This window comes from Ailuropoda melanoleuca, chromosome 1 (genome assembly GCF_002007445.2).
Source record: "Ailuropoda melanoleuca isolate Jingjing chromosome 1, ASM200744v2, whole genome shotgun sequence".
Taxonomy (NCBI): Eukaryota; Metazoa; Chordata; class Mammalia; order Carnivora; family Ursidae; genus Ailuropoda; species Ailuropoda melanoleuca.
The window spans coordinates 192,379,854-192,397,615 of NC_048218.1; the positions used below are offsets into that span (position 1 = coordinate 192,379,854).

A 17,762-nucleotide genomic window follows, 5' to 3' on the forward strand; every position below is an offset into this window, starting at 1 on the left:
GAGGCAGCTGGCAGGCCCTGAACGTGCTTCTGACTTCCCTCTTGCTATGAACATGACTCAGGGTCGGCTACTGAGTGCCAGGAAGGACGCCTCCATTTCCGTGAACTGAATTAAACCAGGCTGTGGATTCCTCAGAGAGCCGCAGAGTTTGAGGAGACCAAGGGCTGCACAAACTTCCTGGATTCACCGGGCCCTGGGGGCAAATCCCAGAATAGCTTTCTACAGACCTTTCCCCCTCTCTGCACCTTGTCATCTCCTTTAAAATCACGGCTAAAGCTTGAAAAGTTTGGGTCTTTCCGAGTAACGTCTGAGGACAACCCAATCTCATCACCACAAAGGCTGCCTTTCATGGGTATAAGGCCGGGGGTGGCAAACTTTCCTGGAAAGGGCCAAAGAGTAAATATTTTAGGCTTCCCAGGCCATATGGTCTGTTGCAATCACTCAACTCTGCTGCTGTGGTGAGAAAGCAGCTATAGACAAAACATATACGAATGAACATGGCTGTGTTTCAATAAAACTTTATTCCTAAAAGGAGGCAGATGGCCAGATCTGGCCCCCAGGTTGGAGTTTGCTGACCCCTCGTTTAAAAGACTATTCTCTAGACTGGACTTGTCCCTGACCCCTGCTTCAGCCATGGAGACCATATCTTCATGCTTTCCCCCTACCCTCCTGACACCAGATGCCCTCTAGAACTGAAGCCAACCGGGAAGGGGGGCGGCTGAGGCCTGGGTCAAGGGCAGTGGGAGAGAGCTGAGCCCGGTGCTGCACTGTGCCTGTGTAACTGGCTTAGCCCTTCTAGTGTGTCCCAGGAGGGAGCTGACAGATAAGAAACCGTGGGCCCAGAGAAGTGAAGTCACCTTTAAGGTCATTCGACTGGGCTGAGCCCGCTCCTTCTGACCCCAAGCCCTGTTGCATTCCCCTCGGTCCTGATTCAGCAGTCTCCCAATGGTCAGCAGGGGCCCCCACTGTCGGGATGCTCTCTGCCCCACCTTCCCATTACGATGGATCCTCCAGGGACCTCAAGAGCATGCTGCAGTTCCATCCCTGAAGTGAGATGCCACACTCCAGAGTTCCACCAAGCGGGGGGACTGGGAGGGTCCTCAGGGATCCTGGAGATTCCAAAGCCCCTGGTGAATCTCTCAAGAGGGGAGGCCGGAAAGGTATGCAGCTGGTGCAAGTCTGCTTGTGACTGGCTGAGCGACAGGTGGCCCTGGAGGGTCGTTCTGTAAGAGCACACACCCCGCTCCCTCCCAGGACGTGGGCTCCCTATGCTTGTGCTGGCCAGCAGTGGAAAGAATGGGAACAAGACCCACCAGAGGAGTTTGCAGTAGAGGGAAGGACAAAGCAAGTGACCATGCGGGGTCACAACAGAGCATGACGGAGGGACGGCAGGAGGTTATGGAAGCCCAGAGGATGGACATCCACATTGGACCCTGGTGGTCAGGACACACTTTTGCTCCAGAGCAGGCCGAGGAGAAGCTGAATCTGATCTTACTCTTTCTCCTCCGGGACTGGAATTACAACCCATATTTGGGAACAGGCCTGGCACCCCCCGCAGTCACTGTGAGGGGATCACGGCCTCCAGGGGCACGCACCAAATCCTCAGATGAGGGGCCGTGGGCGCCTGCTGATTGGCGCTTGGGTTCTGAGGCCGGGGCCTGCTCAGAGGTACTCACAGTGGAAGGAGGGCGCCCTGGCAGGAAGGTCTGATTTGGGGGTGCTCTGAACCAGCCCCAGTTCATCAGTCCTCAAAGCAGAACTGGGCCCCAAGACTGTCCTTGGCTCTTGAGAATCGAGGAGGGACAACCGAGGCCAGGGCCACGCCTACCTGACTATGCTCCACTCCGGCTCGATGCGCAGGATGGTGGGGTCCTCCATGTACTGGAAGAACAGGTCCTGGTGGATCCTGGCCTTGTCCACTTGCACCATCACCTTCATTTCCAGCACCTCGTCTGAGGACGTGGTGTTGCAGACGATGTAGGACGGAGAGCGCCTGCGGGAGGGCAGACATGCGGCTGGGCTCCCGGCTGTTGAAGGGGACAGGGGTCTGGGCCAGGACCCGCCCAGCCCTCCCCATTCACCTCCATGGTGCCACAGATGGAAAGCTCCAGGCACTACTGACATAGACTCTCTTGGGCACTGAACTGTAGACAGGTTCCTCTGAGACCTCTTTTCAACAAGGCCTCATCCTTGGGCCCCGTCTTGGGCCTGCCAAGCCCAAGAATCCTGCGAAGTGAGGTCAGCCAGAGTCCCCCCATCCTTGATACCTGGTCACCCTGGGGCTGCCCGCAGCAAGAATCCTGTTAAGTCGGTTTAGCAAGACTCTTCCTATTCTTGCTGCTGCTTCTTAGTAATTTCGCTCCAGTGACCCCTCGCTCTGCTGGTTGGCCATAAACCCCCGGCTGTCTTTGCCGTATTTGGAGTCAAGCCTGATTTCTTTCTTCCCCCTTGTGATAGTCTTGACGCCTATTGCAATAGTCCTGAGCAAACTCTTCCTTACAATTTCAGCAAGTGTCAGAAGGACTTTTTCTTTACCCCTGGCCTGACTTCCGATCTGCCACAGGCCTCAGCATAGCTCTGCCCCGGGAAAAGCTCTCCCGAAGAATGTCACACCCCCACCACCCACCACGTCTCTGAGTCCTGCATCAGATGAACCTCCCGCCTCCCTTCGACTCCCCAGGCTCCTGGCTTACGCAAGGTGTGCCCTTCTGAGCCTGGAGGGTGGGACCGGGAGAGAGAAAGCCGCAGCCCTTGGGAAGTTCAGCCTCAGCCAGCTGGGGCAGGGGGCCCCTCGCACGTCTCAGCAGTCCCAGCTGGCTCTGCATCAGGGGGCGGGGGCTCTCAATTCCCCAGTGCGCCCTGGGGAACCCGAGGGTTCTGTACAGTGGCTGGTATAGGGGCACAGAGGCCAAATGTCAGGCAAGAGCAGGAATGGCCCAGCTAGGGAAGGGCTGCCTGGCAGGGCTCCGGACTGAGCCCAAAACATCCACAGTCAGGTTTGCCCATACAATCCCCCCTCACAGAGAACGGCCACTTTCTCAGGGAGGAGAAAGCACTTCCAAGAGGCCGAAGTCTGCAGCCCTCTGGCAGCCCTGCAGGCCCCACCCTCCGGGCTGTGAGACCCCAAGAGGCCTGCTCTGAGGAGAGTCACCTGTGGAAGAGGCAGGGCTGCTTCCCGAACATCACCACCACGTTGCTGCCCGCGTTCAGGTTGGTGCCCGTGATGGTCACCTGGGTCCCCCCTGACATGGGCCCCCGTCTGGGCTTCAGGTCCGAGAGAGTCAGCGTCTGTGTAGGAAAGGATCTGGCGTGAGACACAACCGGCACAGGGTCTGAAGAGGCAGCACCCTGCTCCCGGAGGCGCTCAGTGATGGTGGCCTCCCAGGGAGCCCACGGAGTTGTACTGGGCTTTGTGTGGATAAGCAACGTCCTGGACCCTGAGGGTTTATGCCTCTCTATTAGTAAAGTAATAGTAACAGCTGCTGTGTGCTGGTGTTTAAATGGCAGGTGTTATCTCTTCATCCATCTCTCTATAGTGTCTTTGCCCAGTCCCTTCGACAGGGTAGGTATTGTTACCCATTTCACAGAAGAGATTCAGAGCCCTGAAGCAGCGTTCCCAAGCCACACAGCTAAAAAGTGGCACGTCTGTCTGAGATCTTCCTCCACACTGGCTCTCTACCACCACTCCAGCTGCTTTTGGGAAGGTCATCTGCTCCTTCCACGGGCCTCTTCCAGAGAGCTGCCCGAACACTCAGAGGCCAGAGCGATGGGTCCTGAAGGCCCCAGGAAAACCCAGGAGAAGCGAAGAAGGGTCAGCGGATTGAGTGCGGGCGGCCATGGGGGGAGGGGGCACCTGTGAGCTGAGGATGTGGAGTTGCGGTTTGTTCTTTCATTAGCATTTTAATGGAAAAAACTTTCCTCAGTCCCAGGTGAGAAGTCTGTATCTGCATTTAAATGAAGATTTCTCTCTCCCCTGCCCCTTAAAGAATTCCGCACCAAAAGTTGAATCTAGTTGGCTCCCAGCCGGCAGGCCGCCTCCCCACGGAGAGGCCTCAATCTCTAACACCTGAGGAGGAGAGGAGGCGCCCCAGTGACATGCTGACCGGGGCACCCAGTGTCTGCCCCGCACCCTCGCAGGGCCCACCCGCCCCACTGCCCACTGAGTCCCTGCAGATCCCGAGCTTGGCATCCCCCGGCACCCACAGAGCTAAGGAATGCTTCATTCCAGAGCTGCTCCTGGCCCAAATGGAGACCTGGATGAGGGTTGGGTGAGGCTGTGGGAAGAGCCTCGGTTTCTCAGCTCTGCCTAGATCTTGCTGTGTGACCCAGAACAAGTCCTGTGACCTCTCTGATCATAAAATTAGAGAGCTGGGTCAAAACGAGCTACCCCAAGTTGCCTGCTGGTTTTCTGGTTCTGTAACTCAGGGTTGCCTCCCACAAAATGGCACCTTTGTCCCACTGTCTGGAAGGGAAAGAGAGTGCAGTCTGTGCAAGGCAAGGGTGGTCCTAGAGATAAGAGTCAAAACCCAGGCAAGTTCAGATAGATGGGGGTGGGAGCAACATGGAAAGAAGAGGCTCTCTGGCAGCCTGTGGGTGGGGTTCTAGGGAGGGTTGGGAGTGAATAATCCTTGTTGGCTCTGCAGTGCCCGGCTGGACCGGGGAATTATTCTGGGGTGAGGAGAGGATGATATGGAGACATGTTTTAAAGTTGTGAGAAACTATTAATTATTCAAGTCATGCTTCATAAATATTTCACGGTGGGTTTGCAGGGAAATCAAATTCTGTACTATTTGCCACCTCTTCACTTGGCTCCCGGATAGAGGTAGGGAAGGGAAAGGTTCCCTCCATGGAGATCTCTAGGGACAGACCTGGGGACAAGACCAAGAATTCTGACTCCTTGGCCTTGGTGGTTGGGTTTTGGGTGAATAAACCCATACTTCAGCGTCTGGCCTGATTTGTGGAGGGAAACTGAGTTAGATCCAGACTAACCTCAGCACTGGGAAGGGGCTCCCCAGCATGCCCCACCTCCTGAGAGGCACCCCTGGAAAGGGGCTCTCCTGTGTGCCCCACGTGCCCCTTCCCAGGGGTTCTCTAGTGGTCTCAGGACTCCAGAGGAGTCTGGGGCTTCTGTGTGCTCCCTGCAAACTGCCTACTGGGGAGGGAAGGCAACGAAGGCTCTGAGACGCTGGGGAGCATGAGAGAGGCTCCTTCTGTCTCTTCTCACCTCCCCTCATTCCCACCCTTGCCCCCTAGGAGCTCAGTGGGGGCAGCCGCAGTGACTGGGCCCTTAAATGCACTCTGGGGACTGGGGAGGAGACTGAGGTCTCCTCTCTAAAAGTCTTGTCCAGTACCGCTCCTCAGAGGTACCCCTCAAATAAAAAAGCCACACAAATCTTTGAGTCCCACGGCCCCGCTGGACCAGTGCATTTTTGCCTTATGGCAACAACTCCCATCTTTCCTGACCTATCTTTGTGCTCTCACCTCTTCTCTTCCCACAAACCCCCTTCTGTCCCTCTCTTCTGTTCCCAGCTTTCGGTGCACTTCCATACCTCCTGCCAGGGACAGCTTCCCCCTACTCCAGATTCTGGAACATCACATTCTGCCTTGTATGAATCCTGCCTCTCCACCCAGCTCCTTCCTTGAGGCCTGGCCTTGATACCCTGCCCTGACCACATCCTGCTCCAGAGTGCGGGCGGTCACGCAGGCAACACTGGCCTGACCTGAGGGCAGAAGCGGCTTTTGAATACGACATAGGCTCGTTTTAAGAATTCAGCCTGAAGCCAGATCTCGACAGGCATGTGTACTATAGACGCTGTTTCTCCTAGGCCAGTGGTCCGCAGCCTGGGCTGAGTTGGAATCTCCTGGGAGCTTTGTGCCCCACCTGTAGAGTGAGACTTGGCTGGGGGGGGGGGTCCTCCGGCGCCTTTCGTGTAAAAGCCCTCGGGAGATTCCAACATGCGGGGAGTCTTGGAGCTGCCTAAGCACCATGGGGGCTAACAAAGGAGTAAACAGCCAGGGCTTCATCTCCAAAGACTTACCGGTCTGAACAGAGGCGCAGGGGCTCCAAGATGCCACACACCCAGGGCTGTGTGGGCAGACGCCATGGAAACCCCAGTGAGCCACGGAACCATGGGTGCTGTGGGCTGTGTATTCAGAAAACGCAAGGAGTGGCTCATGCGCGGCGCGGGGCTTGGACTAAGGAGGAGGACATGGCTGGGGCAATGCAGGGAAGGGGATGGAGAAGGGAGAGAGGTCAGGCCATGCAAAGCCTTGGGAAATAGGATCGGCTAGACAGGGGGGCCAGACCGAGGAGCGAGCATGGACAGCAGCTGGAGGCGGCAGCGCCCTGGGTCCTTCCTGAGGTGGGCACTCACATGATGGGAACAGTATTCTGCAGGGCCGGATGGATTAGAGTGGGTTCACACCTTAAAGTCAGGGATTTAAGGAGGTCATTGCAGCAGCGAATAGAATGGGAAAAGTAAGACTCCAGGACATGGTGAAGGGGTGGCTGAACTGTGGAATTAAGGGCAGCTGAGCCCCAGTCCACCAGAATTGTGGCCCAGTGACAAGCCCCTGACAGAAACGGGTGAGTGAGAGGGACACATTATTTGTGGGAGCTGGCAGCCCGTTTGGGTCATGGAGGTGACGGCTGGACAGCCGGGGGTCAGGGGCCTTGGAGGGAGTCACAGAGGTGAGACGTGGCAGTGACAGCTAACATGCGAAGGAAGCTTCTGCCATCCCTAGTACCATCCATTTTGTCACTGCCAAGTGACCCCCAGGGTGCCAACCGCTCGGGGCAGTTGACTGGCGGAGGGAGCCCAGCACCTGCTTTGGCCACACAGAGGCATCCTCCCTGTTCCCACGGCAGCCAGGTACTTTCAGAGCCGGATTTCATGCCCAAGTTTGGCATGCCACGCCACACCTCCAAACACCTGGGGAGTGCTGCCTCTGCCTAGGTCTGTCCGTCTGCCTCCCTCAGTATCCCAACTCGGCTAGATCGACGATCCTGTGTGGATACATCTACATAACACACAGCACATCTGCTCTCTCTCTAGACAGAAGTACTCATGTGTCGCAGATGGTGTGCCGGTGTGCTGGGTTCACCTGGAACCTTCCTCAGATCTTCTGAGAAGGAGGTGGGGCTACAAATCCTAAAGAGATGGTAAGCCTACACACCCGTTAAATCCATCACATATGTGTGCTCTTCTATGTGAGTTCCTGTGTGTGCAGCGTGGACCAACTGTGTGCAGAAGGAGGGGAGGTTTTCAAGAGTAGGGCAGGGAGCAGAGAGAGCAGGGCATTGGTGGGAGGAGGCCTCTGAGGCACATGGCTCCGCAGTTGGGCCCCCACCCCAGTTGAGTCTGCACACACGTCCATCCTCCACTCTGCCTCTCCGTCTAGACTGCGGGCCCCCTGAGTCATCTGAGTCATCCCCTAACACCCACAAGCCAGGGCCACCGAATTATATCATATGATTCAACCAATGAAGCAAATATTTATCAAATAATCTAGTGGGAAGGATCATGCCAGGTGATAAATAGTTGTCAGTTGAAGGGAAAAGGAGGGGAAGGCAGGGGACGAAGAGGGAAGGAGGGATGGAGGGTGGGGGAAGGGAGGGTGAAGAGTGGGCTCCCCGTGACGTGTTCTGGAGCATTTGATGCCCAGGCATAAAGTCCATCGCTTCAGGCTCCCAGCTTCCAAAAGCAGGGCGGAATCATGAGGAAAACTACCCCATCCCCGCTGTCATTAGCCCCAGCAGTTAGCTGGATGGTAAGACAGTTTGGAAAATGGGGCAGTGTGCAGGGCAGCAGAGATGCGCGTGCCTCCTACATCATAAGATTGAGAGGTCCCCAGTGCCCTGCCCCCTGGAACCCCTCACCAGGGGCTGCCTCTGCAGGGCCAGCGAGGATCCTGGCTGGAGGGAATGTGGCAGTCAGGGTGACCTCTGCAGACAGGCCTCGGGAAGGGAAGGGAAGGGAAGGGAAGGGAAGGGANGATAGGATAGGATAGGATAGGATAGGATAGGATAGGATAGGATAGGATAGGATAGGATAGGGAAGGGAAGGGAAGGGAAGGGTAGGGAAGAGGGGAAGGGAAGGGAAGGGAGTGCAGGGAAGGGTAATGGTGTGGCTAGAGGAGGGTGGAGTGGGGGGTGCAGGGGAAGTGTGGGATAGGGATGGGGTTAAGGAGGTCATGGGATGGGGTGATGGTGAGTGGGGAAGGTGGGCTGAATGTGGATGATGGGATAGAAATGAAGGCAGCCAGTGTGCCTGGAAAAGGTGGGGCACAGTAGCCATGTGGGCACAGAAACCATGCAGGAGATGAGAGAAGGGACGCGTCTACTTTATGTGATTGTCCCAACAATACTGTGGGGGAGATGCAAGTCTCATCACCCCCATTTTAGAAATGAAGACACTGGGAGGTTAAGCCACACCCCAAAGCTCACCTAGTGAGTAAGTGGCAGAGTCAGGGCTCCCCTCCCAGCCCAGACACACTGCCACTCAGCCCGAGGGGGATGCTAGGGCCGACAGCCAGGGCAGCTTCCCCGCAGTCAGGGCCGGACACAGCAGGGTTTGGATTTGAACCCGATCTTTCAGATTTCCAGGGCTGTGCTCTCATGCTGCAGGAGACTCCCACAAGCTGCTTGGGGTCTGCCCACAGAGGTCTAGCCGGGCCCATAACCATGGTCATGCGGTCTGTGGCCCGTGCCCGGGCAGGTTGCCGATGGCCAGGACTCACCATGAAGTAATAGAGTTGGGAGGATCGAGCCATGAACTCAGGCCGACACACTGCCACACAGATCTCCACGAAGCCTGCGTGCTGGCTGGGCTTGGCCTCCCCCATCTCACACACGATCCTGCAGGGAAGAGAGGACAGATCCCCGCGGTCACAGCAGGGTCACAGGACTCCCAGATGCTTCCTCTAGGCCCCACACCTCCCTGGCCCCTTCTCTGCAGTAGGGTCTCAGGGATGGCAGGGGAGGCGGAGGGGAAAGACATCCTGATTCTTCCCTGCAAGGCTCCTCTTTGGTTCTTGGGAAATGAGGAAATGCAACCTACAGGGGTCTCCATGGAGAGACCCTGTCAAGGGAGGAGCCCAGGGGAGGATCCCTGTGTTCTGACCCCAGACACTCAGTCCCTCATTCAGGAATCCTCCTCTCAGTTGTGAATCAGAGGGCAGGGAACGTTTTAGCCAAACAGCTCAGGGAACGCAGCTGGCAGGGCCCAGAGAGGTAGGGACCTTTCCAAGGGCCCACAGCACATCGGACAGGGACCCTAGAGCAGACTTGATATTTTCAGACCCTTACCCAGGGGCACTGGGTTCCTACTGCATGGACTGCCTTCCTGGAGCGTTTTCACCCCCAGCCCCAGCTGGGTGCTTGGCTGGGAGGAGAGACTCCTGCTTGCAGGGAGGGGGAGGAGTAGAGGAGAACCGTACATTCGTCCCTTTTAAAAATGCTGTTTTAATTACAAAATTTGTTCATACCCCTTGAAAACAAGACAGCACAGAAATGTGGCAATAAAAATAAGTGTCCCTTTCTTCATTCCTAATCTCTCTTCAAAGTTTGATATCGATATCTATATATCTATATCCATATATATATCTCCTCATAGACCTTTCTCTAGGTCCTTGCGAACATATGTAATATATAGTATATATATAATATGTATAAAATCTCCATTTTACAAATGAAGAAGCTGAGGCAGAGAAAAGTTAGGCAACTTGCCCAAATATGTATATTTGCACATACGCACACATGTATGTGTATATGTGTGTGTGTACGTGTGTTTGGTATTATGCACACATGTAAACGTGTTATATACATACACACACACACATACAATTGTATACAAACATACCTATATAAGCATGTACATGGCTTTTAAAATAAAAGTGAAACATAGCCAGCCCCTGTCCCAAACCCCGGTCATTTGACCGCAGAGCCCAGTGCGGCCTTGCCCCGTGTGGCCGCGCGCACAGCCCTCCTGGTGCTTTCCGACGGCTCGTGGCGCTTCATGCCACGGCTGTACCGCTATGTATTTACCCAGCCTCCTACTGACGGACGTGTAACTTGCCCTGATTTTTCTCCTACTCCAAACAACCGTGCAAAATGAACCCACTTCTACACATAGCCTCGAGCACTGCACAGTTAGTAGAATACGGCTCTGCATGGGGAGCTTGCGGGGTCACTGTTTCTGTACGTGATGTTTGATGGGGGGAGGAAAATAATGGTCCCACAGGGTCGTTACGGATTTGTACTTCTGTCAAAAGCAATTGAGTGAGATTATTTCACTCTTTTGCCAACACTAGATATTATCAATCCTTTGAAAATTTTTCCAATAGGGAAAGAAGATCCCCCGCTTTTTTTTTTGCTGTCATTTTTATTTCCCTGATTACTAGTGATGGTGCAGATATTTGCAAGTATGTGCATGTGGTTGTAAAAAAAAAAAAAAAACAACCCTTAGATAGCCTTTCCTTTGACTGGTCTGAAGCTGTCTCTTTATATTGTTAATGAATTGTCTTTTTGTAGGAGCTGCTGAATGAGGAGTATTAACTTTTGTTTCTAGTAAGCATTGCAATTATTTTCTCCCAGCTTGTCATCTGTATTTCAACTTTGTGTATAGTGTCTTTTGCCACACTAAAGTTTAAAAATGTCTGTGGATCAGCGACTTTTTTTTTTTAACTTGTATTTCTTTTACTTTGTGGCCTCTAGGTTCTGTGTCTCTCTTAGAAAGAAAGAATTTCTGGGTGAGTCTGGTAAAAATACATGTTTTCCCATCCAGATAGCATAATTAGTGCATGTTCAATATAAAGAGAAAAGAGAAAGTGCATAAAAACACTTGCCATACAGACACCTCATCCCACCCCATTTGAACCACCTGGAAATAACCACTGTCAACATTCTGGTGTTCATGTTTTCAGTCTTGTTTTTCTTTCACAGAATTCATTAGAAACTCTATTCTGCTTGGTGAACGATGTTCTCTCTAATACACTTTGAGTGTGTACCTGGTCATGATTCTTCTGCAACAGCAGATTTAATGGCTATATAATTTACTGTCTTGTGCATGTACAATAATTTAAGAATTGATTAATTCCCTATTTTAAAATATACAAATTGCTTCTACATTTCCACTATTACAAATAAGGCCAAAATAAGTGTTCTTGCAAAACAATATTTGCGCACTCTGGTTATTTAAGTAAAGTTCTAGAAATATGATGACTTAGGCTAAAGGCTTTCAATCCACATTTCCAAATTGCCTTCCACAAAGTGTGTCCCAATTTACCCTCTGAGTATGAACGTATGAGTGTGTTATTTCTCACGCTTCTCCTCTGCACTGGGCATTAACTTTTTAAAATTGTTCCCCATTGTTTTAATTTTCATTTCATTGATTATTAATGCTACTTAACTTTTTTTTATAAGACTTTTGGTTTTTGTCTTGTGAGTTGCACATTCATGCTCATTGATGCTCTTTGCTCATTTTGTGATATTTGCCTTTTTATTTTTGGAACCTCTGTATATTAAGAAAAAGCATGTTTTAACTGTCATAGGGTGTAACGCTAGTCCCAGTTTATCATTCATATTTTTCTTTGCTTACAAAGATTTTTGATGTACAAATTTCTAAGTTTTATATATTCAGATCCCCTAATCTTTTTCTTTATAACTTTTTTTTTCTTTTGCTGTTATGTTTCGAACAGTTACACTTCCTTTACTTGAAATCAAATTCTCGCCTGCATTTTCTTCTAATCATTCCACAGATTTATTTTTTCCACTTCATTCTTTAATCTGTCTGCAATTTATTTTGGTGTATAATGTGCGATGAGGGTCGGATATTTTTTTTTTTCCAGAGTTAACCTCCGCTGCTGATTGACTGATCTTTCCTTCCCTTGCTGATTTGAAATGTCACCCTTATCACACACTACGTTTATATGTATCAGGATTCTTTTCTGGGCGTTCTAGCTTCTTCCACTGATCTAACTAGTATCACGATATTTCAATCATGTGACTTTATAATCATATTTTTTTCTATTTGGCTATGCAGGTCCAGAGCAGGGCATTTAAAAGTTCCCCAAATCACAATAGATTGGTAGCAACTGGCTTTGGTTTTGTTCTAGGAAGGACTCTGAAAGTTGAAGGAGCCACAGAAAGATCTTTGGGCAAATAAGCCATGAGGGACCCGGGAGGTGGATTCTATCAAGAGTAGGTCCTTCAGGGGCGCCTGGGTGGCACAGCGGTTAAGCGTCTGCCTTCGGCTCAGGGCGTGATCCCGGTGTTGTGGGATCGAGCCCCACATCAGGCTCCTATGCTAGGAGCCTGCTTCTTCCTCTCCCACTCCCCCTGCTTGTGTTCCCTCTCTCGCTGGCTGTCTCTATCTCTGTCGAATAAAGAAATAAATAAAATCTTAAAAAAAAAAAAGAGTAGGTCCTTCAGTCACAGGGTCTACTAAGAGTGCTTTAGGAAGCTCTGGTTGGAGATCAGATGGTGGTACCGATGGTTCCAGAATCACTAAATCTGGGCAAGAACTAGCAAGCGGACAGCTAAGCTGTACTGACATACGTGAGGGAGACCTAGAAAGTGTCCATAACTTACTTGCACACAGGACAAGTGGCAAGGCGTCGCTCTGGGAAGCACAGCAGAGGTGGTATAGAATAGAGATTCTGTTGTGCTGGTAAACATTTCATGGTGTGTTTGCTGGGCTGGAAAATTGTGTTTACTTATTTACAAGGCAATGATACATGACTGACACACCTCCTCTAACAGGTGGTTTGGGAGGTAAAGGTTGCTCATGGAATGACCCACTCCATGCTCCAGCAGCCTTTGCATGGAGAAAAGCAACCCCAAATGCCTCCAGGCTGGAGTGGGTGTGGGGTTTCGTTTTCAGTTTCCACAGAAAGTAGCAGAGGCTTAGTTTCTTTCATAATCGGAGGAGGACATGAATGGGGACTCAGGACAGCGGTGGGTAGGGAACTGAACTCACACTTCTCTTGCAGATTTTAATTTTGCTTTGTCTCAGCACTATCTATGGCCACACCCCAAGGAGGTAGCGATCACCTTTCTCTTCCCTCCTGGCCCCATGTCCCCTTCCCCTTTCTACACTTGCCAATATGGCAGCTAGCGAGTTCCAGAGCTGGGGAGGACACTGGAATGTTAGAGGCATTCTACCCTCCCCCCCACCACAACAGTCTCTAACACTGTTTGCCATTGGCTGTCAGTTGTTGACCAGGGAAGGTGAGTCAACGACAGATAGCCGCACCTCCCTATGTCTCATGGGGCCTCCACTTACTGTTCTGCAGGGATGTAGCCATCCACCAAAGGGCTGCACTCCACACCGGCCACCTTGACGTGGGAGGCGATGTCCCGGAATTCCAGGCCCAGGTTCTCCCCTCGGATGGTGACCTTGGTGCCCCCTTCCCGGGGACCTGTCACTGGGATTATCTGGAGGGAGGAAGCAGTGACTTGGACAGGCACCAACATGGAGCCGTCCCCTACTTGCTGATGGGGCAAGGAGAGCCTTCTGGCTCTTCCCCATCTCTGTGCGATTCCCTGAGTTGGGCTCACATCCACAAGGGCACCCAGGTCTGGGACTGTCAATGGTGGGAGCTTCTGGTAGAGCAGTCCGTGTTTTCATGTGTTATTAGGAACAGTGTTCAAATCCTCTCATTCGCCTTCCTATTTTGTGGAAGAGATGAGGGGATGGAACATGATCCACATTGTTACTAGGTAATACATAGAAAATCAAGGAATAAAGCCTTTTGACATTTGCTGGTGTTGTTCCATTTGGAAGGAAAATGAAAAAGCCCTCTTAATACCCACAGCCCTCCACACTATGGCAATCCACCCAGTTTTCAAGATCCTTCTCAAATGTCCCTTCTCCATAAACAGTTGTTCTCTCTCTCCATTGAAATTTCACGTGCCTTTCATGGTAACAATGATTTGTGTCTGATTCCTCATCCTTTACATTCTGAATCTCTGAGAGCTGGAATGGTGTCTTACTTCCTGTGGCCTTTTCAGTGATGGCACCATATATATTTCTTGTGTTATCATTGGGCTGAAAACCACAACTACCCAAGCATTTTCCTGGATTTAGAAGAGCATTTGCCACAGCCCCTTTGCCTTCACTGTCTGGCTTGGTTTCTAACAGAGACGGGCTTAATTTAGACTTTACCTTCATATACTGGCCAAAATGACTGGCTTTTCTTCCTTAGGTATCACTGTTGGTATTAAAAACCCATGATTGAAATATTGGGAATCAACAACCAAGGGCCTGTTTTGAGGTAGGTGCTACGTACAGTTCCCATGATCTAATTATGATATCCCACAGTAGTGCCTTTAGTGGCAGAGGAAATATGCCAGCCTCTCCTGGCATTTGAAAGACCAGAGAAGGGCACATTTCCCATTCCTGGTGTCTCTCAACACCAGCGCCTGGATCTTGGCCAATGTCAATGGGATCCCAACTGAAGGAGCCTGGACAGCCCACCTCTTTGCATTCCCTACCCTCTCCACCCCCAAAGGTCACAGTTGGGGGTGGGGGTCCACCCTGGAAGATGGTGGGAGGGGGAAGTAAAAGAAACCAGGCTGGAGGGGCAGCTTTGCTGGGGAAGGCTGTTCACCTACAAGTTAAGACCCTTCCTTCTTCTTACCCATGCATGTTTGTGGGCAAGTGCACATGAGTGTGAGGGTTTTCACATGTGTTCCCGTGGCAGTGGAAAGACAGGTCCCTTGGAGACAGGGGCCCATTTCTGTGTGAGGGAGGTGGGCAGAGGTAGGGAGGGCCGGAAGGGGGTGGTGCATGTCCTTCCCAAATGCCTGCCCCTCCAGTCCCCAAAGCCCTACTGGCCCCTGGCAGCAGCGGGGGCATGATATTCCGGCCCTGGTGTGTAGTTCTGAAAAAGGAGCTTTATCTCTGGCCCAGTCCTTGGTTCCCCAGGCTCCCTGGAGGGCCCAGGCCAGTGTGGAGCCAGTAAATAGGCTCCATCACAGGGAGATTTGTTTAATTTGCCATCTCCTCCCTGTGATTTTCTTGGTCTCAGGCCAAGAAGCAAGCAAGTCCCTCTGTTCGTGGCAGACACACCATTAGCAGTCACGCGTGGCAGCCCCTGGGGATGGTTCCGTGTTAAGGGCTCTGTGGGTGGGGGTGGCTGGGAAGGAGGGGGACCGGGGCAGGCCCAGGGCCCTCCTTCCCCAGATACTTCTGTAGGTTAAATGCATCTCTTTTGCCCCAGTTTGAGAATTGCTGTTGAGATTCCTACCCATGCAGGAGACTGAAGGAGAGGCCGAGGGAAACTCCTTGTGTCTGGAAACCCGGGGATGTGGAGGGTGAAGGGGCTGGAGTGGGGGGCACATACAGAGGACCACCACTGAGGGGCCGGCTTGCTGGAGGAAGCCGTGCGCTCACAGAGGTCAAGCTCCCTACCCTCTCGTGCACAGCCTTGGTGTGCGGGCATAGTTTGTGAGTGGAGGGGTGAGGGACTAGATCTGTGGGTGTCTTGCCTCTGTGCTGAAAGAGAGCACTAGCTGAGCAAGCCAGAGCCCTGGGATTCAGGACCTGTTTGACTTAGGCTTTGAGGAGAGGACCTTAGCATCTCTGAGCATGGTTCTTTGTATCTGGGAAGGGAGGCTGTTAAGCCTGGCTTTGGCGGTCATTCTAGCTTGAATTGTGTCCTCCTCTAATCCCTATGTGGAAGTCCTAATGCTCAGTACTTCCAAATGTGGCCTTATTTGGAGAAAGGGTATTTACAGAGGTCCTCAAGTTACAATGAGGTCATTAGGGTGGGTCCTGATCCAACAGGACTGGTGTCCTCATATAAAGAGGGAATTTGGACAGAGACACACAGAAAGACAAGGAGAAGGGACTCAGGGAGAAGATGGCAGGCTCCCGGCCAAGACAGAGGCCATAGCAGGTCCCCCCGCAGAGCCCTCGGAAGGGCCGGCCCTGCCCACACCTGGGTCTCAACTCCCGGCCTCCAGAACTGAGAGACAGGGAATTGCTGTCACTGAAGCCACTTGGTCTGTGGTACGGTGTGGTGACAGCCCTGGGAGCCATATGGCAGGGCTGCTGTGAGGACAGACGAAGTAAGGGATATGAAAGTATTTTGCAAACTGAAGCACCACACCCATATTTGCCTATTATTTATTTTAACTGCCACTATGAGATAATCGGATACGTGTGTGTTGGTGGAACTTGCACGGAGCCACGTACCCGTCTATCCTTACTATATATGGAGAAGAGACTGAGCTCCCTTTTCTCTTTTTGTCTCTGCCCTCTCTGCTTTGTTATTGAAACCAGCATCCACTGTGGCAAAGAGGCCTTGAGTACCTACAATGTGCAAAGCCTGGTGCTAGAGGCACAGAGGGTCCCGCTGTTGAGCCCTTGAGACTGGCCTGCCTCTTCTTTGTTTTACCAGGGGAGTGCAGTGGGAGTGGGCGCCTGAGGGGTCTTTCTGCCGTAAGTGGGAAGTGGGGAGGTGAAGACACCAGGTGACTTAAATAAACCCCAGGAGCAGCGATCCCCTTAGCCTGGACATGGGTGGGAATGGCTTTAACAATGTCGAAGGTGGACAAGGAGGATGGCGAGATCCCCCAGCTGGGCATGGAGCCGGCATTCTGCATGAATCTCATATAGTCCGTGTAACTCTTCTGTGACATGGAACTTTAGACCCGTGGCCCAGGGGAGGAAGCTGAGGCATGAAAGTAGTGATGAATTAGCCCTGGGAAACCCAGCAATTAGTGGGCAGAACAGGGGCCAGCCCTGTTCTCTGCATATTTAGCTCTGTCCTGCCCCTCGCTGGTCTTTGCTCCACGGTCCGTGTCCCCTGGGCCCTCCTGAGCCGTGCTCCAAATCCATTTCTGCCCTTCACCCGCTTAGGTCTTGCTTTGAATGAGTCTGGGGGTCTCACCATTTCCTCCCTCTCCACCTCCCGAGGGCTGGGCTCTGCGCCCTGAAGCTCCATGCGCCCTCCGCTCATGCCTGACTGCTTGGCGAGGTTGTCCCCGATGGAGCCTAACCACCTCATCCCCCAGACTCTTAGAGACAAAGGGACAGCGGCCAGGGCTTGGAGTCATGTTTGATACAGCTCACGTGGAGACTCCAACAGGGCAGTCGAGCCCCTCTCTGTTTTCCACCTTCCTTGGTAAGGGAACCACCGCTGGACCCAGCCCACAGCTTCTGGAGAAGCTGGGCAGGAAAGCAAGGATGCCCCCAGCCAGCCCTGGTCATCACTGCGGTGGCTGTCACCATGGCGATGCACGGCTGGCAGGGCCCCAGGTCGTGGCAGGGCCTGGCTTGGCCACCCAGAGTGGCCCCGAGGACCCTGGCTTACCTCTGTGATGCGGGGGTTGGTGCACCTGCTGTTGGCGCCTGACAGCTCCAGCCACGGGCTCTCGTGCACGGGGCAGTGCTGCCGCAGGGTACACTGGCCCTGGCTCTGGCACCAGCCGCACTGGAAGTCCGGGTCCGCCTTGAGGCACAGCCCACAGCTCTCCCGCATGGCTCCACACTTATAGAGGTGAACTGTGGGCGAAGGGCAAGAGGTACTTCGGGGTGAGAGGGGGAGCAGGAGGGGATGGGACGGTGGACAGGAGTGCAGTCCCAGCCTCAGAGGGGGAGCCACAGGCAGCCTTGTTCTGTTAGCAATTGTGACACAGAGAAGACCAGAAGAGAACTTTGGGACCGGGCTGTGAAGCTGGACCGGCAGGGCTCTCTCGGCCCGTCCTGCTGTCCTGCTCACTCGGCCCCTCCCAGAGCCACTGCCCACGCTGGGCC

The 17,762-nt window shown here is 52.8% G+C and overlaps 1 protein-coding gene across 5 annotated transcripts in view; it reads right to left on the bottom strand.

Moving 5' to 3' along the window:
* The window catches only part of PLXNA4 (plexin A4), a 537,871-nt gene that overhangs the window by 56,002 nt on the left and 464,107 nt on the right, over window positions 1-17,762 (bottom strand). For 4 of the 5 annotated variants that reach the window (XM_034672299.1, XM_034672298.1, XM_034672300.1 and 1 more), the window contains exons 12-16: window positions 17,320-17,510; window positions 13,284-13,435; window positions 8,740-8,857; window positions 3,152-3,288; window positions 1,829-1,993 (exon numbers count right to left, since the gene is read on the bottom strand). In XM_034672299.1, coding sequence (XP_034528190.1) covers window positions 1,829-1,993; window positions 3,152-3,288; window positions 8,740-8,857; window positions 13,284-13,435; window positions 17,320-17,510 — 763 coding nt within the window. Of the gene's footprint in view, window positions 1-1,828; window positions 1,994-3,151; window positions 3,289-8,739; window positions 8,858-13,283; window positions 13,436-17,319; window positions 17,511-17,762 lie in introns of those variants that run through there. The other variant, XR_004629007.1, reaches the window with a different exon arrangement.